Source organism: Puntigrus tetrazona, chromosome 14 (assembly GCF_018831695.1).
Source record: "Puntigrus tetrazona isolate hp1 chromosome 14, ASM1883169v1, whole genome shotgun sequence".
Classification (NCBI taxonomy): Eukaryota; Metazoa; Chordata; class Actinopteri; order Cypriniformes; family Cyprinidae; genus Puntigrus; species Puntigrus tetrazona.
Window position 1 is genome coordinate 8,314,957 of NC_056712.1, and position 21,444 is coordinate 8,336,400.

General features: G+C 40.4%; 1 protein-coding gene across 2 annotated transcripts; it reads left to right on the forward strand.

Moving 5' to 3' along the window:
• The first annotated feature begins 4,006 nt into the window (after nucleotides 1-4,006).
• On the forward strand, nucleotides 4,007-21,444 carry fgf18a (fibroblast growth factor 18a). Of its 2 annotated transcripts, none has more exons than XM_043258099.1 (5): nucleotides 4,007-5,150; nucleotides 16,531-16,570; nucleotides 16,962-17,139; nucleotides 18,794-18,900; nucleotides 20,374-21,444. In XM_043258099.1, exons 1-5 carry the CDS (start codon nucleotides 5,119-5,121, stop codon nucleotides 20,644-20,646), a joined length of 630 nt encoding a protein of 209 aa, XP_043114034.1. In that variant the 5' UTR covers nucleotides 4,007-5,118; the 3' UTR covers nucleotides 20,647-21,444. The 2 variants fall into 2 exon arrangements, with proteins under 2 accessions (XP_043114034.1, XP_043114033.1); XM_043258098.1 differs by having other exon boundaries at nucleotides 4,024-5,150; nucleotides 20,371-21,444.

The window sequence follows — 21,444 nt, forward strand, 5'->3', positions numbered from 1 at the left end:
CTTACGCATTATGTATAAAATTGACTAAAGTCACACAATACACTATAAATATTCTAAATATACACAAATTAAGGGGGACTTACTATGCCCCATTTTACAAGATGTGATAGAAGTATCAGGTGTCCCCAAAATGTATCAATGAAGTTTCAGATCAAAATACTCCACAGATCATTTATCATATCGTTTTCAAAATGGCTATTTTAAGCGGAAACAGAAACACAATGTTTTTTTGTGCGTCTCTTTAAATGCAAATGAGCTGCTGCTCCCCGCGCCCTTCTCAAGAACAGGGCTCTGCCTTTACAGCTCATTCTTCAGTTACATCTGTTTGGTTTCGATTATCATGTGATTATCATATTCAGATGACAGTATACGGTAAAAATTCTTATATAGGTCTTATATTCCAAGATGCAGGTACAGGAAGTACAAGATTCACTCTGGTGCAGTGATTGACTGCTTCACAGTCAAATTCACTTCGAAGCATTCGTTTTGCACTGGAGGATATTTTCATTTTGGGGTAAACTTACTCTTTAAAAACACACATGTTACAAAAACACAGTGAGTTATGTCTGTGAAGGTAAAATCCTGGGGGAAAAAAAAAATCACATTTATATAAATCGGTGTATTAAGTGACAGCAGCATATGTAGCTGCCTATACCTGACCCGACCCATAAAATAGAAACAGAAAATCCTCACTGCTCTAGAGTGTAGCTCTAATAAGAAGATGAATGCTGCTTTCAAATAAGTAAACATGGTGGATTGTGTGCGGATCACTCAGGGCAGGGACTCTGCTAACTGCTGTCTGTCAACGGTTGTGGGCGGGGCCTGTAAAATGTGATTTATGGGGATTAAAAAAAGGAGTAGGTGAAATTTTAGCATTATAGGGTGGTGGTGTATATGCACTGCCAACACATTTACGCCAAAAAATATTAGGTGCCATTTATTATACAAAAATTGCACTTAATATCCAGAAAAATGTTATTTATGGCTCTAACAGTAAAAATAGACTAAATGTCTAAATAAGCAATTCTCGTTGGAAAGCAAAATGCAGTAATTTCCTATCAGTAAAAACACTCATAGGCCACATAACGCTATGAGACCTCATATTAAAAACGCGGTTTTATATCTGCTGACATGTTAGATTGATTCGATATTGCATTCACTTAGACTGACCAATGGTGGGTGTTTCGAGGTGAGACTATTATTTTGCTGACTAATGGAAGAAGGGAAATTGAAAACAGTCAATATTTTTGCAATTCTGTTCGGTGACATTAGTCCTTGCCTAAATTTGCAATATAAATCTACAGTGTGCTTGACATGTTAATATCAATGTGTATTTTGTGTTGCAGTGAGCAGGTTGAGAAGCCAAGTGGCCACATGTGCACACACACGCACACACACACACACAGCTGGTTTCGAGTCTTTGTCTGACTCAGACTGTATTGAGCTGCAGTGATTGATGTTAATTGTAGAACAGAATGGAGGTATTAAACACAGAGAAACTCACAGCCAAACACATTGCCAAGACAGACTCATTAACCCACAGCTCTTCCTCTCGTACCATCTCAGAGCAAGCCATCTCAAACAGAGACAATAAGAGTGTGTGTGTGTGTGTGTGTGTGTGTGTGCAGAGCCTCAGCCAAAGATCAATAGCCCAAAGCTGCAAAAGCAAAGACATGGGCAATCAATACTGCCGCTACAAGCAGCGAGCAGGGACTGAAAGAAAGAGAGGGGGAAAGATGAGAAAATGAATTAAAGGGACAGGACAAAAAGAAAAACAGTCTTCACAAATCAGCCTTAAAATTCAAAGCAACAAAGCCAAAAACCCAAGAGTTATACACCCAGTAAAGGGTTCTCATACTTTTTGACCAATGAATTTCAGTGACTCTTCCATGACCTTTCCAGTCGTTTGTGATTACTGGATGAGGATTCACTAATTAATCATTCAGAGCAATCTGTGAATCAGTGTGACTAATTCATTGAAAAGAAGCAACTCGAAAAGAACAATTCACACACAAATCAGACATCACCAGGGCTCATAGCAAGATTCACTTGATACAAGAACAACATCTACCCGGTGAAATATTTTTAAGCGTAATTAGCGCACAGTGTGCATTTACTATAGAAATTTCCATGACGTTCAAGATTAATTCCACGGTCTGGAAAGCTTGATTTTTACATTCCTCGATATTTTCGAATCTTCCATGATAATGGGAGCGCTGCTAGAAAATAAAACAAATCCTATTAATTGTACAGTGTCTCACCTGGGTCTGAGCGCACACGCATACATATCTAAAACATATTTAATAAATTATGATATTTTGATACACGGTTATATTTGAATGTAATACTAATAAATATTTGATTGTATAACTGAATCAGTTTTAATCTAAATCTGTGTAAAAGTGCTACTTTGCATACTGCACATTACGTCACATTTACATAGTATCCGTAGTATGCATATCGTGCATGCTAATTTTATTTAATGCAGAAATAAGTATGGTATGCTACTGAGAAAGCCACTTAGGTGTTGCACTTGATGGGTGAATGAGTGCAGAGATCCTACAAACACCCTCTAGTGGAAGCACGGTACAAAACACCAGAGGAAACTGGATGTTGGAGGTGACGGACGTTGGGAAGACCGGAGGGAAACGGTCTCTAAATGTCAGGTGGATTAATAATGGTTCTTATCTGCCTCTTCTTTCCTCCTCTCTGTCCCTCCTTTCCTCTCTCTTCCTCTGAAAAACAACTTTCTTTCCAATGGCACATACTTCACGAGGTGGGAGAGGTTGAACAAGAAGCAAACATGAATGCATTTAGAGGAGAGAGTGGATGAGTGTGTGTGTTACAATGGGTGGAGGGGACCAAAGGGATGACCTGCAAGTCCAAATCACTGACTAAATGCTGACCCTCGTGTCCCACTATTAATAACTGTCTCCCAGCTCGCACACACACACACACGACTGTTTTGTGTTCGAGTGTATGCTTGGGTTATACTTAGTTATACTTTGAGCTCAAAAAATGTTAATCGGACAGAAGACATCCTGAATTAGACAAACGAGTCCTAAATATGGTTTTAATTGGGTACCTGCTTGCAAAAACAGTCTAAGCATGATGGTTGCTGGATTTGAATGGGTTTCCAGACAGTCAGGTTGGGAGACCAGCAAACCCTCTTATGCTGGTTTACGTATTTCAAGGGTAGGGTTTGGTTAGTTGATTTAGGTCTATATAAAAACAACAGATGGCTATGGTATGTCCTCATTTAGATAGCTAAGTAAAAGTGTGTGTGTGTGTGTGTGTGTGTGTGTGTGTGTGTGTGAGAGAGAGAGAGAGAGAGAGAGAGAGAGAGAGAGAGAGAGAGAGAGAGAGAGAGAGAGAGAGAGAGAGAGAGAGAGAGAGGAGTGGAGGGGGTTCGGAGAGGGTGGGTGAGTGTTGGCTTGGCTGACCGTCTGCGGTTCTGTCGCGGTGCTGAGAAATGTTCCTTTTGGATCGGACCGTGAGCTTTCATACCTCCCTCTCGCTTTCAAGCGAACCGTCTCTCTTCACTCTGCCCTCTTGAGTTTTACAGTCATGAAACGAAGACTCAAAATGCATCAAAAGCACTAAACTTCTGGAAGCACCGTAAAGCGCTCTGGCTGATGTTGTGCTGGTCCCGGTTTACGCGAGGTGGGGGGATTTGGGTTTGAACCATTGGCAGTTTTTACACTCTTAAAAGCGTCGGACCCGGCTTGGACTTGAGTCAGGAGTGCGATGCGTCCCGGTGGGACTGCTGGCGCGTGCGCGCGCGCTCCTTTGTTGCGCACGGTGACATTGGCGAGTGTTTTCGCTGTATTCGGGCGGCATCACACAGAGGCTGAGTAATCTCGTTTGGATCCAATAAGTGTGTGTGTGTGTGTGTGTGTGAGGGGGGAAAGCAAAAGGAGAGGGAGCGAAGGAAAGAGAAGGGGGGCTGGGGGAGGGAGGGTGGATTGATCTGAAATCTTGTTCTGTTTTTTTTTTTTTTTTTTTTCTTGGAGTGATTTCTGCGCTCTGCCGTGGAGCTTCAGAAGACAAACGAGCGGAGAGGAAACAAGCCGCGCAAACGCTTTCCAGCTTTGTTAGTTTTCTATCCAACGTTTTACGTGAATTTGTGAATGAAAGCGGTTGAGGAAGAGGAGGAGGCGCAGGTTAAGTGGACGCTGCTTCCAGTGCACGGATCGCCTGCTTTAATGCGCAAAAAGAAGACGCGTTTTCACTTACTGATCGAAGCGCTTTCGTCGGGCAGACTTTTGCGCTGTACTGGGGGGAGCTGCAAACTTTCTTCATTTTAAAAAATAAATAAAAAGCTCAGATTGCATTCTTTCCCCCTTCAAACATTTTGGAGGTGATGTCATCGGCCCGTGTTTTGGCTGCTGTTGCGCTGGAGCTCCAGAATTGAGTCCGGGAAATCAGGTGCAGGGAGCTGCGAGCGTGTGCCGCTTTCCTTCTGCTTTCACTTTCCCCCCTTCATCTGACCTGGACCGCGCCGCCGTCTCTCCGGCGCAGCAGCCATGACCGAGCACGCTCCGCGGTACCCGGAGTCCAGCTCGCCGCCGCCGCGTCTTCGTCGCTCCATCCCCGTCCAGGTGCTCTGCCTCCCGCGGCGCGTCATTTCGCCTGTAGCGGACCAGCAGTGACACGAACTCTCATGCGTGCGCATGCACTCCACGGAGTTTTAATCCTAATCTGTGCAAAGACATTCTCAGCAGGAAAAGTTACGCTCGGACTGCTTGAAAAACACTGGGCGCGAACCTTTCGCTGGCTGTCGAAAAGTTTTTACGAGCGGAAACGGCGCATAGGTGTGGGTCGCGTTTGAACTTCGCTTCACCTGTTCCTCGGACTCCGGAGGATTCAGCTCCGCCCCGCCTCCCGCCCGTTACCGACCGCGCACCGCAACCATCCGTGTCGGCGGCGGCGGCGCGCTCACACCCCGCTGACCCCTTGCCGCCCGTTGACGGTGAAAAGATGCAGTCCACCGGCGCCAGCGGGAACATCCGCGGACCCCGCATTCAAACGGATTAAACAAACCGGAAAGACGTGAAGCTGTGACCCGGAGAGCCGTTTCGCAAGCGCGCACGGAGCCACACGGACGCGGAGGAAGCGATGTGGGCCTTTCTCTCCACGGTGGCTGTCTTGTAAGTCATTTGTGAATGAGCTCATGCAGAATGACTCTTAATGAATCGTTGCCTAAGTTGTAATACTTAAATTCTTAATCAAAAGCAGTCTGTGTGCCACACGCTTCACTTGACGTGACAAACTCCAAGTCTTGCATACATAATGATCTCATGACATCACCCCTCTGGGTTGCCATGGACACAGATGTCAATCACACCCAGCTCAGGTAAGGCCCCGTCCAATGAAAACAGGTCACTCCAAAGGTGTGTCTGACACTCTCCGTGTTTTTCATTCTTTTTGGTTGTGCACACATGGCAGTCATCTTGAGATGGTTATCATTCCTTTCCCAACCTGCGGATGGGACCAAAGGGCCTCTGATAATCCACTCTGCCCAGAATCCCGACGCTCCCCCGGGCAGAGCGACTGTCTGGTCCTGTCCCGCCAAATTACTAATAATAACGCCCAAGGATGGTTGTTCTAGAAGGCATGGAGCTGGCACCTTATCTGCTGTCTGGATAGAGCGGAGCGCCTGTGACCTTCTCCGACAGGAAACTGCAGTTTAGAGACAGAAAAACATCAAACGGAGCTTTAACATTCTCAGACGGTTGTGCAGAATTAGCCAGGAATTGTGCAAGTGAGACTAGATCGTGTTTGCCGTCTTGTTCTCAAGGCTGGCGTCATTACAGGCCGATTCGCTTTATCTAATAATACTTCAAAATAGTGGTTTCGGTGGTTCAGGGTCTGGTTCTGAGACGAGACGAAAGCAGACGCAGATGTGCCGAAGCCTGTCAGGTGCGCTAGAGGGTGTTTGTTTGCGATGAGGTGAAGATACATTAGCTGATGTTTATCAGATACATTTCATTCAAAGCTCTTCTCAGCGGTGCACCTGCGCTTCAGCCGCTAGCTCAAGGCCATGGCGATAAGCAGCAGACAACTGAAAATGATTTGATTTAGCGCTCATGCAGTCAGAACAGAAATTTACAAAGCACATGTTCGAAAAGATAGACGAAATGTACGGAAGCCAATCAATCAACTCAACTGAACCATTTCTGTTTGGAATGTAAATACTAAACCCCAGCATTATTATCATTATTTATTAATTTTTCGCTGCCTCATCCATTTCTGAGTCAATTCTGAGTTTATATCTCACAATTAAGACTTCTCAGAATTGCGAGTTTCTCTTGCAGGCGTTGAGTTTGAGTCTCTCAATTCTGAGAAAGTAGCTGTGAGATGTGAAATCTCAGTCCCGAGTAGAGTTTTATAGCTCACAGTTCTGACATTTCTTCTCAGAATTCCAAGTTCGTATCTCTATAACGTTGACCTTATCTTGCAGAGCTGGCAGCTTTTTCAGACAAACCTGCGAGGTGAAACGTTGCAATAACCTTTATGTTTTGTGGTGAAAATAAGCTTCCTTAGGTTTAGCTGCCACCCAAAGCGGTCATTTTTCTGATGCACCTGGTGACCGAGAAACTCTCACTGTCTGAGAAGAACGTCAGCGAGCGTAGATGCGAAACAGGTTTGAAATTCTTCGCGTGAAGTGGAAACCCAGGGAAAGAAATTCCCATATCAGGACAGAAACGCTGACCTTGAGCGAGCAAGGCTTTTACCGTGACATATGTAACATGCAGCAGCCCACAGACGGGACTTTCTGTTCCTGTAGATCTTTCAGAGAACATTAATCTTGAGCGTCGACCCGACTCGCGGCACCTACAGCCCTGACTGCGTTTCCCTTCCCTTCCCTGTGCTGCTATATTGTTTAAAGTTGGCCGGCGGTGTAAATTGTGCTTGAAGGGTGTGCGGGGTGATTTGGGATACGACTCCACCTCGCTGCGCTCAACTCTACACACGAACGCCTTTAGGAATCGTTCTGTCTCAGGTTTGATGATGTCATCACCCTGCTTGTTTTGGCCGCCGACAATAGCGCTCAGTAGAGTAAAGCTCGCAGCTACTTTCTTTCTTTCTTTCTTTCTCCCTCTCTTCCCCCCCTCCCACCTTTCTCTCTCTCTCTCTCTCTCTCTCTCTGGCAGGCCGCAGGCTCGTTGCGGTTTGGGAGGGATATGGAGAATCCGAGGTTGCAGCTGAAGTAGTTTTTTTTTTTCGCATTTTCTTTCCCTCTTTCCCCCCTCACTCTCTCTCTCTCTCTCTCAGTGAAGCACTACTGTTTTAACAGCTGAGAGTTCTTACGGGACCCAGAGCCAGTCTCACCTGCGCAGCCAGGGTTTGGCAGCTACACCGACCGTACGTGCACAGATCCGCAGCCAACGTGTGCTGATCCGCGGCCAGCTCGCACAGATCCGCAGTTAGCATGTGCCTGCAGTGTGTGCGGAGCCACCGCGCACGCATGAGCTCAGAGAAACGCTAATGCACATCGGTCACATTTACGACGTTTGTAAACACACAGACGCCATCAAAGCTCACTAAAGCGCTAAATACACTCAATAAGACCTTATTCGCGATCACTTTTTTATGTCTAATATTGGGTAGATGTTTGGTTACAATATCATTCAAAAGTTTGGGATCGGTATGGTTTGTTATTAGATGAAATTCAGAGAGGATGCATCGATGGCAGAAAAAGTTTGATTTGTATTCTTTTGAACTTCCTAGTTACCAAACAATCCTGAAATCACGGTTTCCATAAAAATTTAAAGCAGCACAAGCGTTTTTGACATTGATATTAATAAGAAATGTTCTTGAGCAGCAAATCTGCATATTAGAGTGATCTCTGAATCATGTGACACTGAAGACTAAAGATGCTGAAAATTCAGATGACAGGAACTAAATGCATTTTATAATATATTTGCATAGATAATAGTTCTTTCAAACCGTATCGCTCATTTGTTTAAGAGGGCTTCGTACATGTTCACATCAGAAATGCAGACGAGCGTAGATCAATGCGCAACGGGTATGCACGGAATAAAAAAAAGCGCGCACAGGTGTTTATGTGAGCAGGTGCACACACATAAACACACATGAGAACCTGGTCAGCACATGCACATCTGCTCAGTTATGGTGCGAAGTGTGTGGCCATTTGGGGACTCGGTTACAAAGGGTCAAAGCGCAGGTGCGCTTCGGCCAGACGGGTGAAGTCTGTGCCATTTAGCAACAGGATATACAGAGCGTCTCTGTTCCGTTTACATTGTTAACGTGTTACGGCGAACACGGACAAACACACATGCTTGTGAACGCATTGGGCCAGAGTGAGTCAAGAAAAGGGCTTCGCATCTGTTATGGAGAAAGATGCTCATTTTACATTTTCCTACATCTTGTTTCTCTCGATGTGGAGGAGTTTGGTAATGGAGGAAAATGTTTTGAGAGCGTGGTGACACCTGCGTTTCACGACTTGTTTAATGGGCTGCATGAACGCCAGGAAATGATAGAACAGAACGGCGGATCATCTCCAAGAATCCGATTGGTTGGAATTGCTCACAGATAATTCGGCATCAAGGGGTTCTGCTAGTTAGTATGACCCTGTAACTATACCATCTGGTTGTAAAAACCATCCAAAGTAGTAAACGTTTTTCCCCTGACCACTCTGGACCTGCAGGAAAATGATATAAAAACCTTTTATAGCAATAAATCCCGTATACACCGTAAGGTCATATCATATAAATTGAATGAAATAAACTATTAATCACAGCTCAGGGTTTGAGACTTTCCAAAATCGCACACATCCTCACTATATAGTGATCTCTTGGAGACTTTGCTATCCCATAAGGCCATGGGACAGGATTTGTCAGATGATGTAACATTACTACTACTACACATATTCATGTTATACAGAGCATGCTTTTTTTAACAGCTGCAAAGTAATTGCTTAATCAAAAGATGTACCTGCTCAGACAGTACGTGATGTCAGACGTATCAACCAATCAGAGTTGTTATTTCCCTGCAGCTCCAGTCTCAGTCACACGGCGCGTACAGCTCCGACGATTGGCTTGCAAAACCTGTATGCACAATGGAAACTGCAACAACGACGTGTTCAGAAATCATCACGGTTATGACAGTTATGACATTTACATATCAAAGCCTATTTTCTAAGAAACCCGCCAACCATTCAGCGCCGTTCAGCAACTGAGCCCGCCATAGAGAATGACAGCATGAACCAGGATAACGGAGAACGTTCTCAGAACGTTGTTCTCAAAGTTATGAGCAAACGTGCCTCCAGTAAGGTTAACAGAACATTTGCTCATGCTCTCAAAATGATAGCAAGGAAAACATTCATGCAACTTTTTTTTCCGCCAGAAACGCTATTTTAATGCTTTTCACTTGTTTGAGTACATTCATGTACAAGAACATTTACTTATAATATTCACTTATCGAAAGGTCCTTTAACATTTGCATAAAAAACGGATGTTAATGGGAAGAATAGCAAAACGTTCTTCTTACTGGAAGAGCACTAGAGCAGTATTCAAAGGTTAGTCAATCATAACAGATGTCATTAACGCATGGAAATCTCTAAAGATTGGTGAGTTTATCTTACAATCTTCCTCCAAGGGACTTGCTCTTTTGTGGCAGTTTATCAAAATGCAGACAAGTGTACAATCATCAGACAGACTATTACTATAAATCACGTGTGTGGTGAACATGGGAAGTGTGGTTTTTGTACATTGTGCAGCTATTACAGGGCGTGTGTTCCTGCGGTTTGTTGTTTAATGTCGGGAGTTTATTTATCCAGGTTACATTTATACTAGTTGTACAATTTGTTAGTAAGTATTCATTTAATTAATTAATTTGGGTTAGTAATGCAGCCACAGAAGAGCATCAGCTAAAAATGAACATTCGGCTATTTAATTACCCTTAAATGAGGTAAAATTAGGTAAGAAAAATGAGAAAACAATTCATTAAATTGTTAAATTACCATAACAGTGGTCCATGTGCACTTTATTCTGAAACCGTATGTTTAAATGAAAAACAAATTAATAAATACATTTTTAAAATAAATTTTATTTATATTATTTTACAAAATAAATCTTATTAAATAAATATTTTACTTTATGGTGAATTAAAACGTTTTGGTTAGACAGACTTGTTATTTTATATATAAAATAAAAAAATAGTTTTTTAAAATAGTTTTAATAGTTTTTATATATAGTATATATATATATATATATATATATATATATATATATATAGTTTTTATTTGGATTCATTTTTCATTATTGTTAATGCATTTACATTAGTGTATCCAATTAACCTTTGATTTATTTCGAATAACTAAAATTAATGTGTAACTATAATAATGCTGTCCAGTATTGAACCCGGAGCATTCTTTTAATTGTGTGGTTTTGTGATGCAGTATGATTGAACATGAAGCATTATGAGTGCATGTGTATGTTAAGTGTGTGTTGACAGGCATGATGAAGAGAGTGTGTGTGTGTTTGGTTGCAGCTGTCAGCTGGTTAGATGCTTCCTCCCTCTCTCTCTCTCTCTCTCTATCTCTTCATAGCTAAGGCAGTGTGGGGGAGTCGTTCATTCTCTACTTCCAGACAGGGAAACAAGAGAGAGGAAGGGAGAGAAAGAGCGAGGGATTAAAAACGACAAGATGAGAAACACTCTCTCAATTCCTTTCATATCTCCTCCATTCCTGTCTTTTTTTTCCCTCCTCTGGCGTGTTTTCCTCTGTTTGCGGCGCCTCCATTGACCCCGCCGGTGATTTCATTTGCGAGGTGAATTTTTGGGATGTAAACAAGCGATGGGCCGCAGCTGAATCATCCGGAATAAATCAAAAACTACCGTCTTATCGCGATCGGCGGAATATTAATGTCGAAAAGAGCCACAACCCCGCCGCAATTCTCACCGATCATAACGTCAGCCGGAGGAAACCTCATTGACTGGGAATCTCGCAGAATGAGCTCAGCGATTCGCTGTTACATCAGGGGTCAAAGGGCATTTCTGCAATCGATTCGCTGGAACCGCCTTGCTTCTGAAATCATAAGACTTTCTTTGAGGGTGTCTCCAAATAAGCGCATATACCACACTGGCATGTCAAAAGATGAATTGTCATTTGTGTATCGGCAACCTGAATCGCAAACGCTTTCAAGAAAACTAAACGTTTTCGAAAGCCACTCCATTGGCTTTCCATTGGGTGGACAAACAGAGAGCTTGTGCTAGACACACGCCATTGGTGATTGGTTACTTGTGATTTAATTCATTAAAAAGGTTCCGTATTGGCACTGATGGTAACATAAAGAACCTTTAACATGCACACAAATGTCCATTGCAGACTCTTCAGATTTCACATTATTAAAAGTTCTTCACAGTAAGAAACAAATGTTTCTTTTAAGAAGCGATCGCTGAAATGTACCCAAAGTAGCTCTTCTGTTGACTTGGAAAACCCATTAGGAGATCTTTATTTTTGAGACTGTATATGTCATGCATACTAATTATTAAAACTAAGTTTACTAGTTTAAAAAAAAAACAAAAGTTTGATAACTAAAACACTTTTGCTTAATTGTAATAAATTGTATCAATTAAAATATGAATATTCAATAAACTAACCAAAAATTTGAAATAGTGCCTTGTCAACTACCTGAAATAAGTTGAATCACTGAAATTATTAACTGGGAAGAGGATTAAAAAAAAGGAAAAATTACAAACTAAAAATTAAAGTAAATGAAAATGATAAAAATAAACTAAAAATATAAATAATAATAATAATACTGTATAAATAATAGTATTTTAAAAAGAATATTTAAAATTAACAAATAAAATAATTAAAATACTAACTGGAAATAAAATACTGAAAGAATAAATAAATAAAACAAATTAATTACAAAGTAATTAAACCTAAATATTTATCTAAAAAAATAGACAATTTAGCATTTTAGCCATGTAAAAAAAAATATGTTCCAGATGAAAATATATGAATTCAGATAACATATGCATATGCTTTCAGGGATTGTCATACACTAAACAAACCCTTATATGAACCTGTTGACTTTTACATGTGCAGCCCATTTACATAACATAGTTAAAAACTCAACTTTTAGCAAGAACATTTCTGACTAGCATTTTGGCCTCACAAGTATGGCAAAAGTTGTCCACACACCCACATGCTCATGATCTCAGACATTTGGTCATGAGGAGGTCGTGGGGTCACTGTCGAGACGATAAGGAGGAAGTGATGTGTTCCGCTCAGTTTACACCCACTCTTGCCTTCTCAATGAGTGACATCACACTGACCACACCCACACCACCCAGATAGAGAGAGAGAGAGAGAGAGAGAGAGAGAGATCCGATTCAATGCTTTCATCAAACACTAGCCAAGAGTGCAGAAAACAGAGGGAGGGAAAGATGTGCATTAGCCTCAAGAGAGTGAGAAAATATGTGACCATGGTCCACAAAACCAGCCATAAAGAAGCATTTGTAGCAATAATCAACAATACATTGTGCGGGTCAAAATTATCCATATTTCTGTTATGCCAAAATTCCATAGGGTATTAAATAAAGATCAATGGAGACAATAGCAATTTACAATTCCATGCACGAAATGAGCTCATTTCAAATTTGATGTTTGCTACAGGTCTCAAAATAGTTGGGACGGGGAGCATCTCCTCTTATTTTCGAAACAGTTTGAAGACATCTGGGCATTGAAGTTATGAGTTTCTGGAGTTTTGATGTTGAAATTTGGTTCTATTCTTGCCTAATATAGGTTTCCAGCAGCTGAAGAGTTTTGGAGTTCGTCTGACATATTTTTAGATTAATGACGCACCAAATGTTTTCTATAGGTTCTATAGCTTTTGTAATAGCTGCAGCATGTGGTTTTGCATTGTCCTGCTGAAATACACAAGGGCTTCCCTGAATCAGACGTCCTCTGGAGGGGATCACATGTTGCTCTGAAACCTACACCATACCCATACCGTGTGCACTTATGCCCCTCCATACCATCAGAGATGCTGGAGTTTGAACTGAAAGCTGATAACACGCTGGAAGGTCTCCCTCCTCTTTAGCTCGCAGCACACAGTGTCTGTGATTTCCAACAAGAATGTCAAATTTGGACTCATCTGACCACAGTACAGTCCATTTTAAATGAGCCTTGTCCCACAGGACACAACCCTACTTCTAGACCATCTTCACATATGGCTTTCTTTTTGCATGATAGAGCTTTAGTTGGCATCTGCAGACGGCACGGTGGACTGTGTTTACCGTTAGTGGTTTCTGGAAGTATTCCTGGGCCCATTTAGTAACATCAATGACAGAATCATGTGATGAGTGAAGCAGTGTCGTGGATTAAAACAAAGGTCCTCAGCCTTGTGCCTTATACACCTGTTTCTCTGAATCTTTTGATGATGTTATGCACTGTAGATGATGAGATCTGCAAAGCCTTTCCAAGTTGACGTTGAGGAACATATTCCAGATTTAAGAGCATCTGCCCATCTTTACTTCTGAGAGACTCTCCAAGACATCCCTTTTATAGCTAATCATGTTACAGGCCTGATGTTAACTCAATTAGTTGCTAGATCCTCTCCCAGATTAATATTTTCAAAATTGTTACTTTTTCCGAAACCTGTAGCAGGCGTCAAATATGAAATGAGCTCATTTAGTGGATAAAAGTGTACCGTTTCTGTTTAAACATTTATGTTCTGTGCGAATAAAATGTGTTTTGAAAGTCTTTTAGAGTTTACAGTTATATTTTGTACATTTGCTACCTTAAATATACCAAAACTTATTATTTCTAAAAAACAATTACCAAAAATTATTATTATGTATTAAATATTATACAAATACTATCCTAAAAACATTAATGAAAGCTAAATTATTCATTTCAATAATAATAATATTATAATAATATTTATGATTGGTTTTGTGGTCCAGGGCTCACATATGAAGGTAAAAAAATTTTTTTTTTTTTAGATATCTAGTACTTTAAAATAAATTTGGATGGTGAAAATTAAACTTTTGTTCAATGCTTATTCCTTTACATTCAACAAACTCAAGGTTTCGGATAGTGGATGATAATCCCACAGACTTCATTTAAGCCATAGTTGGAGACTCAAAGTTCACAAAGAAAACTTAAACCACATAAATTTAAAAACCATTCCAAACGCATTAGCAACACCCTGACCACAGCCCACAAAACCATCTTTCTATCTATCTTGCGTTGATGTATAAATGCTTAGTTTGATGATCAAAACAAATGCAATGCAAAACAATGATTATCGATAGAGTAAAATTTCTTCAAATGCCTGATGATCATGCACTTTGATTTTTCTAAAAAAATGGATCTACAAGCCAGTAAGCATTCATCTTTAATATTACTAACAATATCAAAGTTATGTTTACTTCAAAAGCAAAAAAGGGACATGAAGCACTAGCTGGTGGTGGACATTTATTTAATGAAAAGAATCAACTATGAATTGGAAGACAAAGTATGTAGTAGATTGTGTCCAACAGGAAGGTTTTGATCATGTCGGTCATTTATAGCCATTACATTTTTTTAAATAAAAATATGACATAGTAGCTTCTTAAGGTTAATAACTTCATGGGAAATCCTTAGTGGAGATGTTTCTTTGACGTCCCAACTCTGAAGCTAAAAACTCAGTAGAAACTCAATATGAACCAAGTTCATCCAAGATAATCTCAGCTATAGCTCCACACTCTTAGTAGTGTGAACATTGAATCATTTCTGTCTAGTTCTGTTTCTCATAGGAATGAACTGCACTGCGAGACAATAGTGTGATTATTCAGCTCAATTTAGTTCAATGCTGTTCCAATTTAGTTTAAATAATGCTCCGACGATGCCGTGTCGGGAAGCTCAAACTAGTCCGTCTCACGGTGTCGAATCAGCCGACAAATGGTTTACTTTTAGTTGTCTCCGCATATTAAGCTGGGACATGAGAAAGTGTTTTTACATCAGAGAAACTGCACACGTCATCGTCAAGCGTCCCCGAGCAGAAGTGAAATCTGTTCCTCCGCTGGTTTCTGACGTTGAGTCCGCAGCAGGCGTTAGTCCCGTAGGGGCCTGTGGTCTCCTCGCTGGCTGTCATAACATCGGACTTTTCACACTGACTTATGTTGAGCAGACGCACTGATCCGTCCTGCGGGCCTGTTCGATTTCAAAGTGGCGGTCCCCTGCCAGAACGGGGCCTGTGGTGATGGAGAAGTTTAGCGTGGGCCCTTCAGCTGCAGAGCTGCCCTCATCCACTCGCTCTTATACGCTTAAAATCTTACTCACACCCACGGCCTTCCAAGTTTCCATGAAAATGTGAATTATGCTTCAAATGTCAGGTTTTTCCCTTTTCCAACAACATGTGGCGATTAAACCAAGGAGGGAAAGTAGTTTAGAATTATCATTAAAATTAAAATTCACTTCATCTACTTTCTAAATAGACGTGAGATTGTGATCTGTATCATTTATCAAAGTATCATTTTTTGAATATTGTTTTAACCTTGTTTAATCAAAACCCAGTTGACTATATATATATATATATATATATATATATATATATATATATATATATATATATATATATATATATATATATATATATACTAAGAATATTTTGTTAACGTTGTGAAAACGTTTTTCTAAATGTTAAGAAAACATTAAAGGGATAGTTAAAAAAATGTATTAGTCATGCTCATGTCGTTCCAAACCTATGTCTTCAGAGCACAAAATAAGGTATTTTTGATGAAATTTGAGAGCTTTTGGACCATAAACAGTAACAAAACTGACATATTTAAGACATTGTAAAAATGTGACATCAGTGGCTTAGAACATGGTAGTTGCGTTGCTGTTTATACAGAAAGGTTTTGAATTTCATCAAAAATATCTTAATTGGTGTTCTGCCGAAACCTTACAGGTCTAAATGATGGTGAGTAATTAATGCCAGGGTTTTTATTTTTGAGTGAACTATCCCTTTAAGGGAATGTGCTATTTTCATTTCGCGAATAATATGGAGGCATTACTTTTAAACGTTCTCTGAACATTCAGAAAAAAGTACTAAGTAGCACCAATTGTACACATAGCTTCTTTGTGCTACTGTTGATAATGTTATTAATGACCAGAAAACCTGAAAGACGGAACGAACATTTTATTAACACTACTGTTTGTTCATAACTGGATATTCTGGTGAAAATGGTGACACATGCAGGACTTCTCCAATCCTTTACTCCATCTAAACCCCAGCGTCACGCGCACTTCTTAACAGCCAATCGACAAACGATGCACAGCTCAAGTCCCGCCCTACAGCTGTCCTTTTTTTAATAATAGATTGTTTTGTATGCGCTTGATCCTTTTACATAATCTATGCTACTCAGACTGGACGATGAGTCAAGCTCTTAAGATGCACATTTTAACCCATCAGTCAGCAGAGCTTTGGGATGCTGGGTGGATCTGTTTACGTTACCATGGTAACACTCACCTGACCTTGACTGCTCTCTCTGTCTCTGGCTCCTCAGGTATATCCAGATGATGCTGGTTATGTGCAATCCTCTACAGGTGAGTTAACCTGGAAAAATGGTCAATTTGTGCATGATTCAATCAGAGCACGTTATTTCAAACACGTTTGTCTTTGTCTTTATAAACAGTCTGACTCAATGAATGCGGAAAGATTACAAGTTTGTAGTTCGTAACTCATAAGCATTAGTTCATGTTATTGGTTCAAATATTTAAAGCAGGATCTAATTACATTCAAATGACATTAAACCATCTTAAAAAAAAATCATGCGAAACGTCATATTAACATAAACTCGAAAAGCCTAGGCTCATACCGTAGTGCTTTTTTTGGTAGTGATGAGTTCAGTATTGTTTTCACAATGAGTTCACTTGAGAAAAATGTCAGAATATAAAGGGAAATAAAGAGTGGATGTGTGTGGTCTGTTGCCTGCAGGTGTTTGGAGTGGACGGGGTGAATTTCAGCGTGCACGTGGAGAACCAGACTCGTGCACGAGACGCCATGAGCCGGCGACATCATCGCGTGTACCAGCTTTACAGCCGCACCAGCGGGAAACACGTCCAGGTGCTCGGACGCAAAATCAGCGCCCGCGGAGAGGACGGAGACAAATATGGTAACAACATACACACACACACACGAGAAAGACCACCCACAAACACACACACACAGGAAACAGGAAAAGACTCAGCTACTGCTGATGCAGTGATTCACAGACAGAGAGAAAAAGAAGCCAATAAATTCAGCTTCCTTTTAGGTTTTTGTTGACAGTCATTACAGTAATATAAACCTATGAACTCAGATTGTACCCATTACACCGATTCCCACTGGTGTCAGTTCCAGTATCTACCAAACAATCACACATTGCACAATCTAGAAATCAGTGCTGGTGACAGGAAAACCTCTGTTAGTCAGTCGGTATCTTCATTTACTTCTGTCTACTCCCCCTTCATTCATCCATCCATCCCCCTCTCCTCCTTGGATGGCTTTCAGAAGAACACAATCAATGGACGTGAAAGTTGAAAGAGGATCTCTGCACTCAGATCTAACAATGGCCCTGTTTTATTCATGGGTGGATGTCACGAAAGCATCCGAAATGCACAGAATGAATGTAATTATCATTTATTATGCATTACATTAAAATGATGCATGTTTTTCCTCCTAAATCCTTATTCTTGTAGCAGGTTGTTATAGTTAATGAAAACTAAAAGGAAAACAATACAATATTCAATAACTGAAGTAAAATAAATAAACCTATTTAGATCATTTCCAAAGCAACATTCATTATTTGACTTCACTAAAATAGCCAAGATATGAATTAAAATACACAAATAACTAAAAGTTGACGTAAAAATATAATAAATGTCAGCTAAATGAGAACGTCTTGAAAATATAATGAGTTATCGCGCGAATAATGTTAGAATTCAGAAAATCTTAATGCTTTTAAAATGGGATTTGTTTTAATTACGTAAAACATAATTTCTTACTCCTTTCCTGTAAGAATATATGACCTGGACAGGATCTTGACGTTTTTTTGTGAGATTCGCCCTTATAATTCTTTCATTCCTTTTTGTGAAAATATTATTCCGAATGCTCCCAGAGAGCTTGAGGTTTTGTGATCGACTCTCCTCATCAGGAAATAAAGGGAAGAGAAAGACGGGGAGATGGGAAGGGGGTGAGGATGAATGTATTTACACAGCGAGAGAGGGATGTCTGGATGAGCAGAGATTGGAGGAAGACAAAGAGGTTATTGATCTCTGGTGACCCCTGCGCTCATAAAGGTCACGCAGGAGCCATTTCAGAGCTTCAACTGCCATATCCTGAAACACACACACACACACACACACACACACACACACACACACACACACGGGCTGAATGACCTCACTGGAAGCTGACAGTGAACTGTAGCTGGAGGCTTTTATAATGCAGTGACAGAGAAGCTGATCAGAATAGCATACTGCTATGCTTCTCATATTATTTCTACATATGCATTTCTATGCGTATTGATCCACCATTGCCAAAATGCACGATTATTTCAAAATTAAGCCACGCCCATAATGCCAGGCCCTGATTAAGAATCCATTTGCATGTCATTTATATTAAGCTCGACTTGGTTTGAAATCTTCAGGCCTGTTTTTTTCGGAACGGTTATTAACCGCTCATACGGATCTTTTGCATCAAATTATAATTTTTTTTTTGTTTTGCGTCATTGCTTGCGGTGATATTTTAGTAACGTCTGTCTGTCTCTCTGCCTGTCTCTTTACAAGCCCAGCTCGTAGTGGAGGCAGACACCTTCGGCAGCCAGGTGCGAATCCGAGGGAAGGAAACCAATTATTACCTGTGTATGAACCGCAGAGGGAAGCTCGTAGGCAAGGTGAACATCACCGCCGATTTCTTTCACTTTCTTTCTCTCCTGTTGAAACAAATTTGAGGCAGGGTATGAATTCAGAACTTGTTACGTTTTAGAAATAGCGCTCGTCTTTCTTCTGTGGAGCACAAAAGATATTTCGAAGAATGTTGGTAAACTAATGCTTTCGTGTTTCAGTGAGTTCCACATGGACAAAAATACTATAGAAGATATTTGATCACGTTTTTCAGAATATCATCTCTGTTCTACAGAATAATAACATGAGGGTAAACAATGCAGATTTTTTTATTTTGAAGTGGACTATTAAAAAAAATAGAATACATCTGCTAAAATCGTCTGCTAGAATACGTCTGCAAAATTTTATTAAAACATGACTTAAAATAGCTCAGTCATTTTTTTTTCCATTTAAAAATCAATATATATTTTTTTAGTTATGTATCTAGTAATATTTAATGAGGTAGAAATAGCAGAGTAATTGCTTTTTTTTAGTTACAAAAGGAATTATTATTTTACATTTAGGAATTAAATTAAATTAATTTTACATAAATAGATAAATTATAAATATATATTATATTATATTATAATATATTATAAATAAAAACAAACAAACAACAACAATTTGTGGAATTAAATAAAATTACAGTTATTTTAATATGTTAGTGCTCAGATGTTTCAAAATGAGAAAATTTGTCAATACAGAAGAAGCAAAAAAGATACTAGTATGTCGCTGCTTCTAAAATATGCTTTCAAATGGAATAACGCAGCTTGTTTTTAATTATTGTGTTACCTTACCAAGTGTAAGTTTTATTTAATAACCAAAATATATTTTCTAGCCATGGCAAGAACTAAAATATTTTATCAGGTAAAAAAACAAAAACAAAAAAAAAAACAAACAAACAGTGAAATTAAATTTAATCATGTAGAAAAACTTTACGAGAAAAACCTGTGAAAAATCAATTTCCTACGTATTAACTCAATACAATAAGTCCTGTTTTACATACGTTGCGTTCCGTAAGTAATGGTCTGTTCCTCGCTGGTGGAACGATCTGCACGTTGCCACTAGGGCAGCAGAGTCACTAGCAATCTTCAAAAACAAACTCAAAACTCATCTTTTTCGTCTACACTTGACCCAACATCGATAGCACCTTCTTCTTCTCCTGCTCTTTCCTATCCTTTTCTTGTCATAAAAAAAAAGCCTCGTGTCTGCGTTAGGTAAGACAAGACCCCACTCAGAGCACTTATGCACTACTGCCCTTTTGTTGACATTAATTGCTTCTATTGCCTACCTCATTTGTACGTCGCTTTGGATAAAGGCGTCTGCTAAATGACTAAATCTAAATGTAATGTTAGCCTACGAATTAAAACGGTTGAGCAAAGACGATCACAAATCTATCTTTGACTTTTAATCCGCAACGTTTATGGTCAAGCTAACACGTTTGTCTCAATTTTTGTATATGGACTTTTTTGTCTCCCCAGAAGGCCAGCAATCGTAGCGCAGACTGCGTCTTCATCGAGAAAGTCCTGGAAAACAACTACACAGCGCTAATGTCGGCGCGCTACTCTGGGTGGTACGTGGGCTTCACCAAAAGAGGGCGCCCTCGCCGTGGTCCGCACACGCTTCCCAACCAGCAGGACGTCCACTTCATGAAGCGTTTCCCACCCGGAGAGCAACCGGATTTAACGCCGTTCCGCTTCACCACCGTCAGCAAGAGGAGCAAGAGAGTCCGAGCGGCGCGACCGCGCTCATGCTAATGTCCCACTGCTAACGTTTACATGAGGTCGAGGAACAAACCAAAAGACAGTCCAAGTGAAAATGACACTGCTAACGCGAAGCAGGACCGTCTTGTCTTATTTGAACAGACGATGCGATAGCATCACTTTATATTCCACTGGGTTGGACCTCTGCAACCCTAATAATAAATACTAGCTAATTTACACCAGAGCTGTGGTTCAGACAGCTTTCTTCAGACACGGAGATGACTAACCAAAGCAAACACAGGCAAGCGTCTGGCCCGGAGGACGGGCGGAGGAAGTGTCGGCCTGCGCATCCAGCGAGCGGCCCAACAGTGAAGACACGAAACAAAACACAAGCACATTGGCCTATAGACGCCGATCGTGTGGCAATTTTCCTAAGACAAGACTTGGACGTGATCCCGCCTAAGGGAGAGGAGCAGAAATCCCTGAACCTGCGGAACGAAGAAAGAAATGGACACTGATTGGAAACTAAGACAGAAGGGCTACTGTTATATGGGAGCTCCTGGGATAAGACCTGCCTTAAAGGACAACCTCAGACAATAAAAAAAGAACATTCGGCCATCATTTGCTCACCTCAAGTCACTCCAAATGCATATGGTTTTTTTTCTCTCGTTGCAATAGAGTTGCATGCTTGGCTATAGATTTCGGACTATGGTTCATAGTTAATATGTCTGTCAAGCTCTTGAAAGAAAAAACAAAAACGGAAAAAAACCCACTATACACATGCATTATATTCCAGGTCATATAAAAAACTCAAACCATTACACTATTATTATTTATTGTAGCTTAATAAAA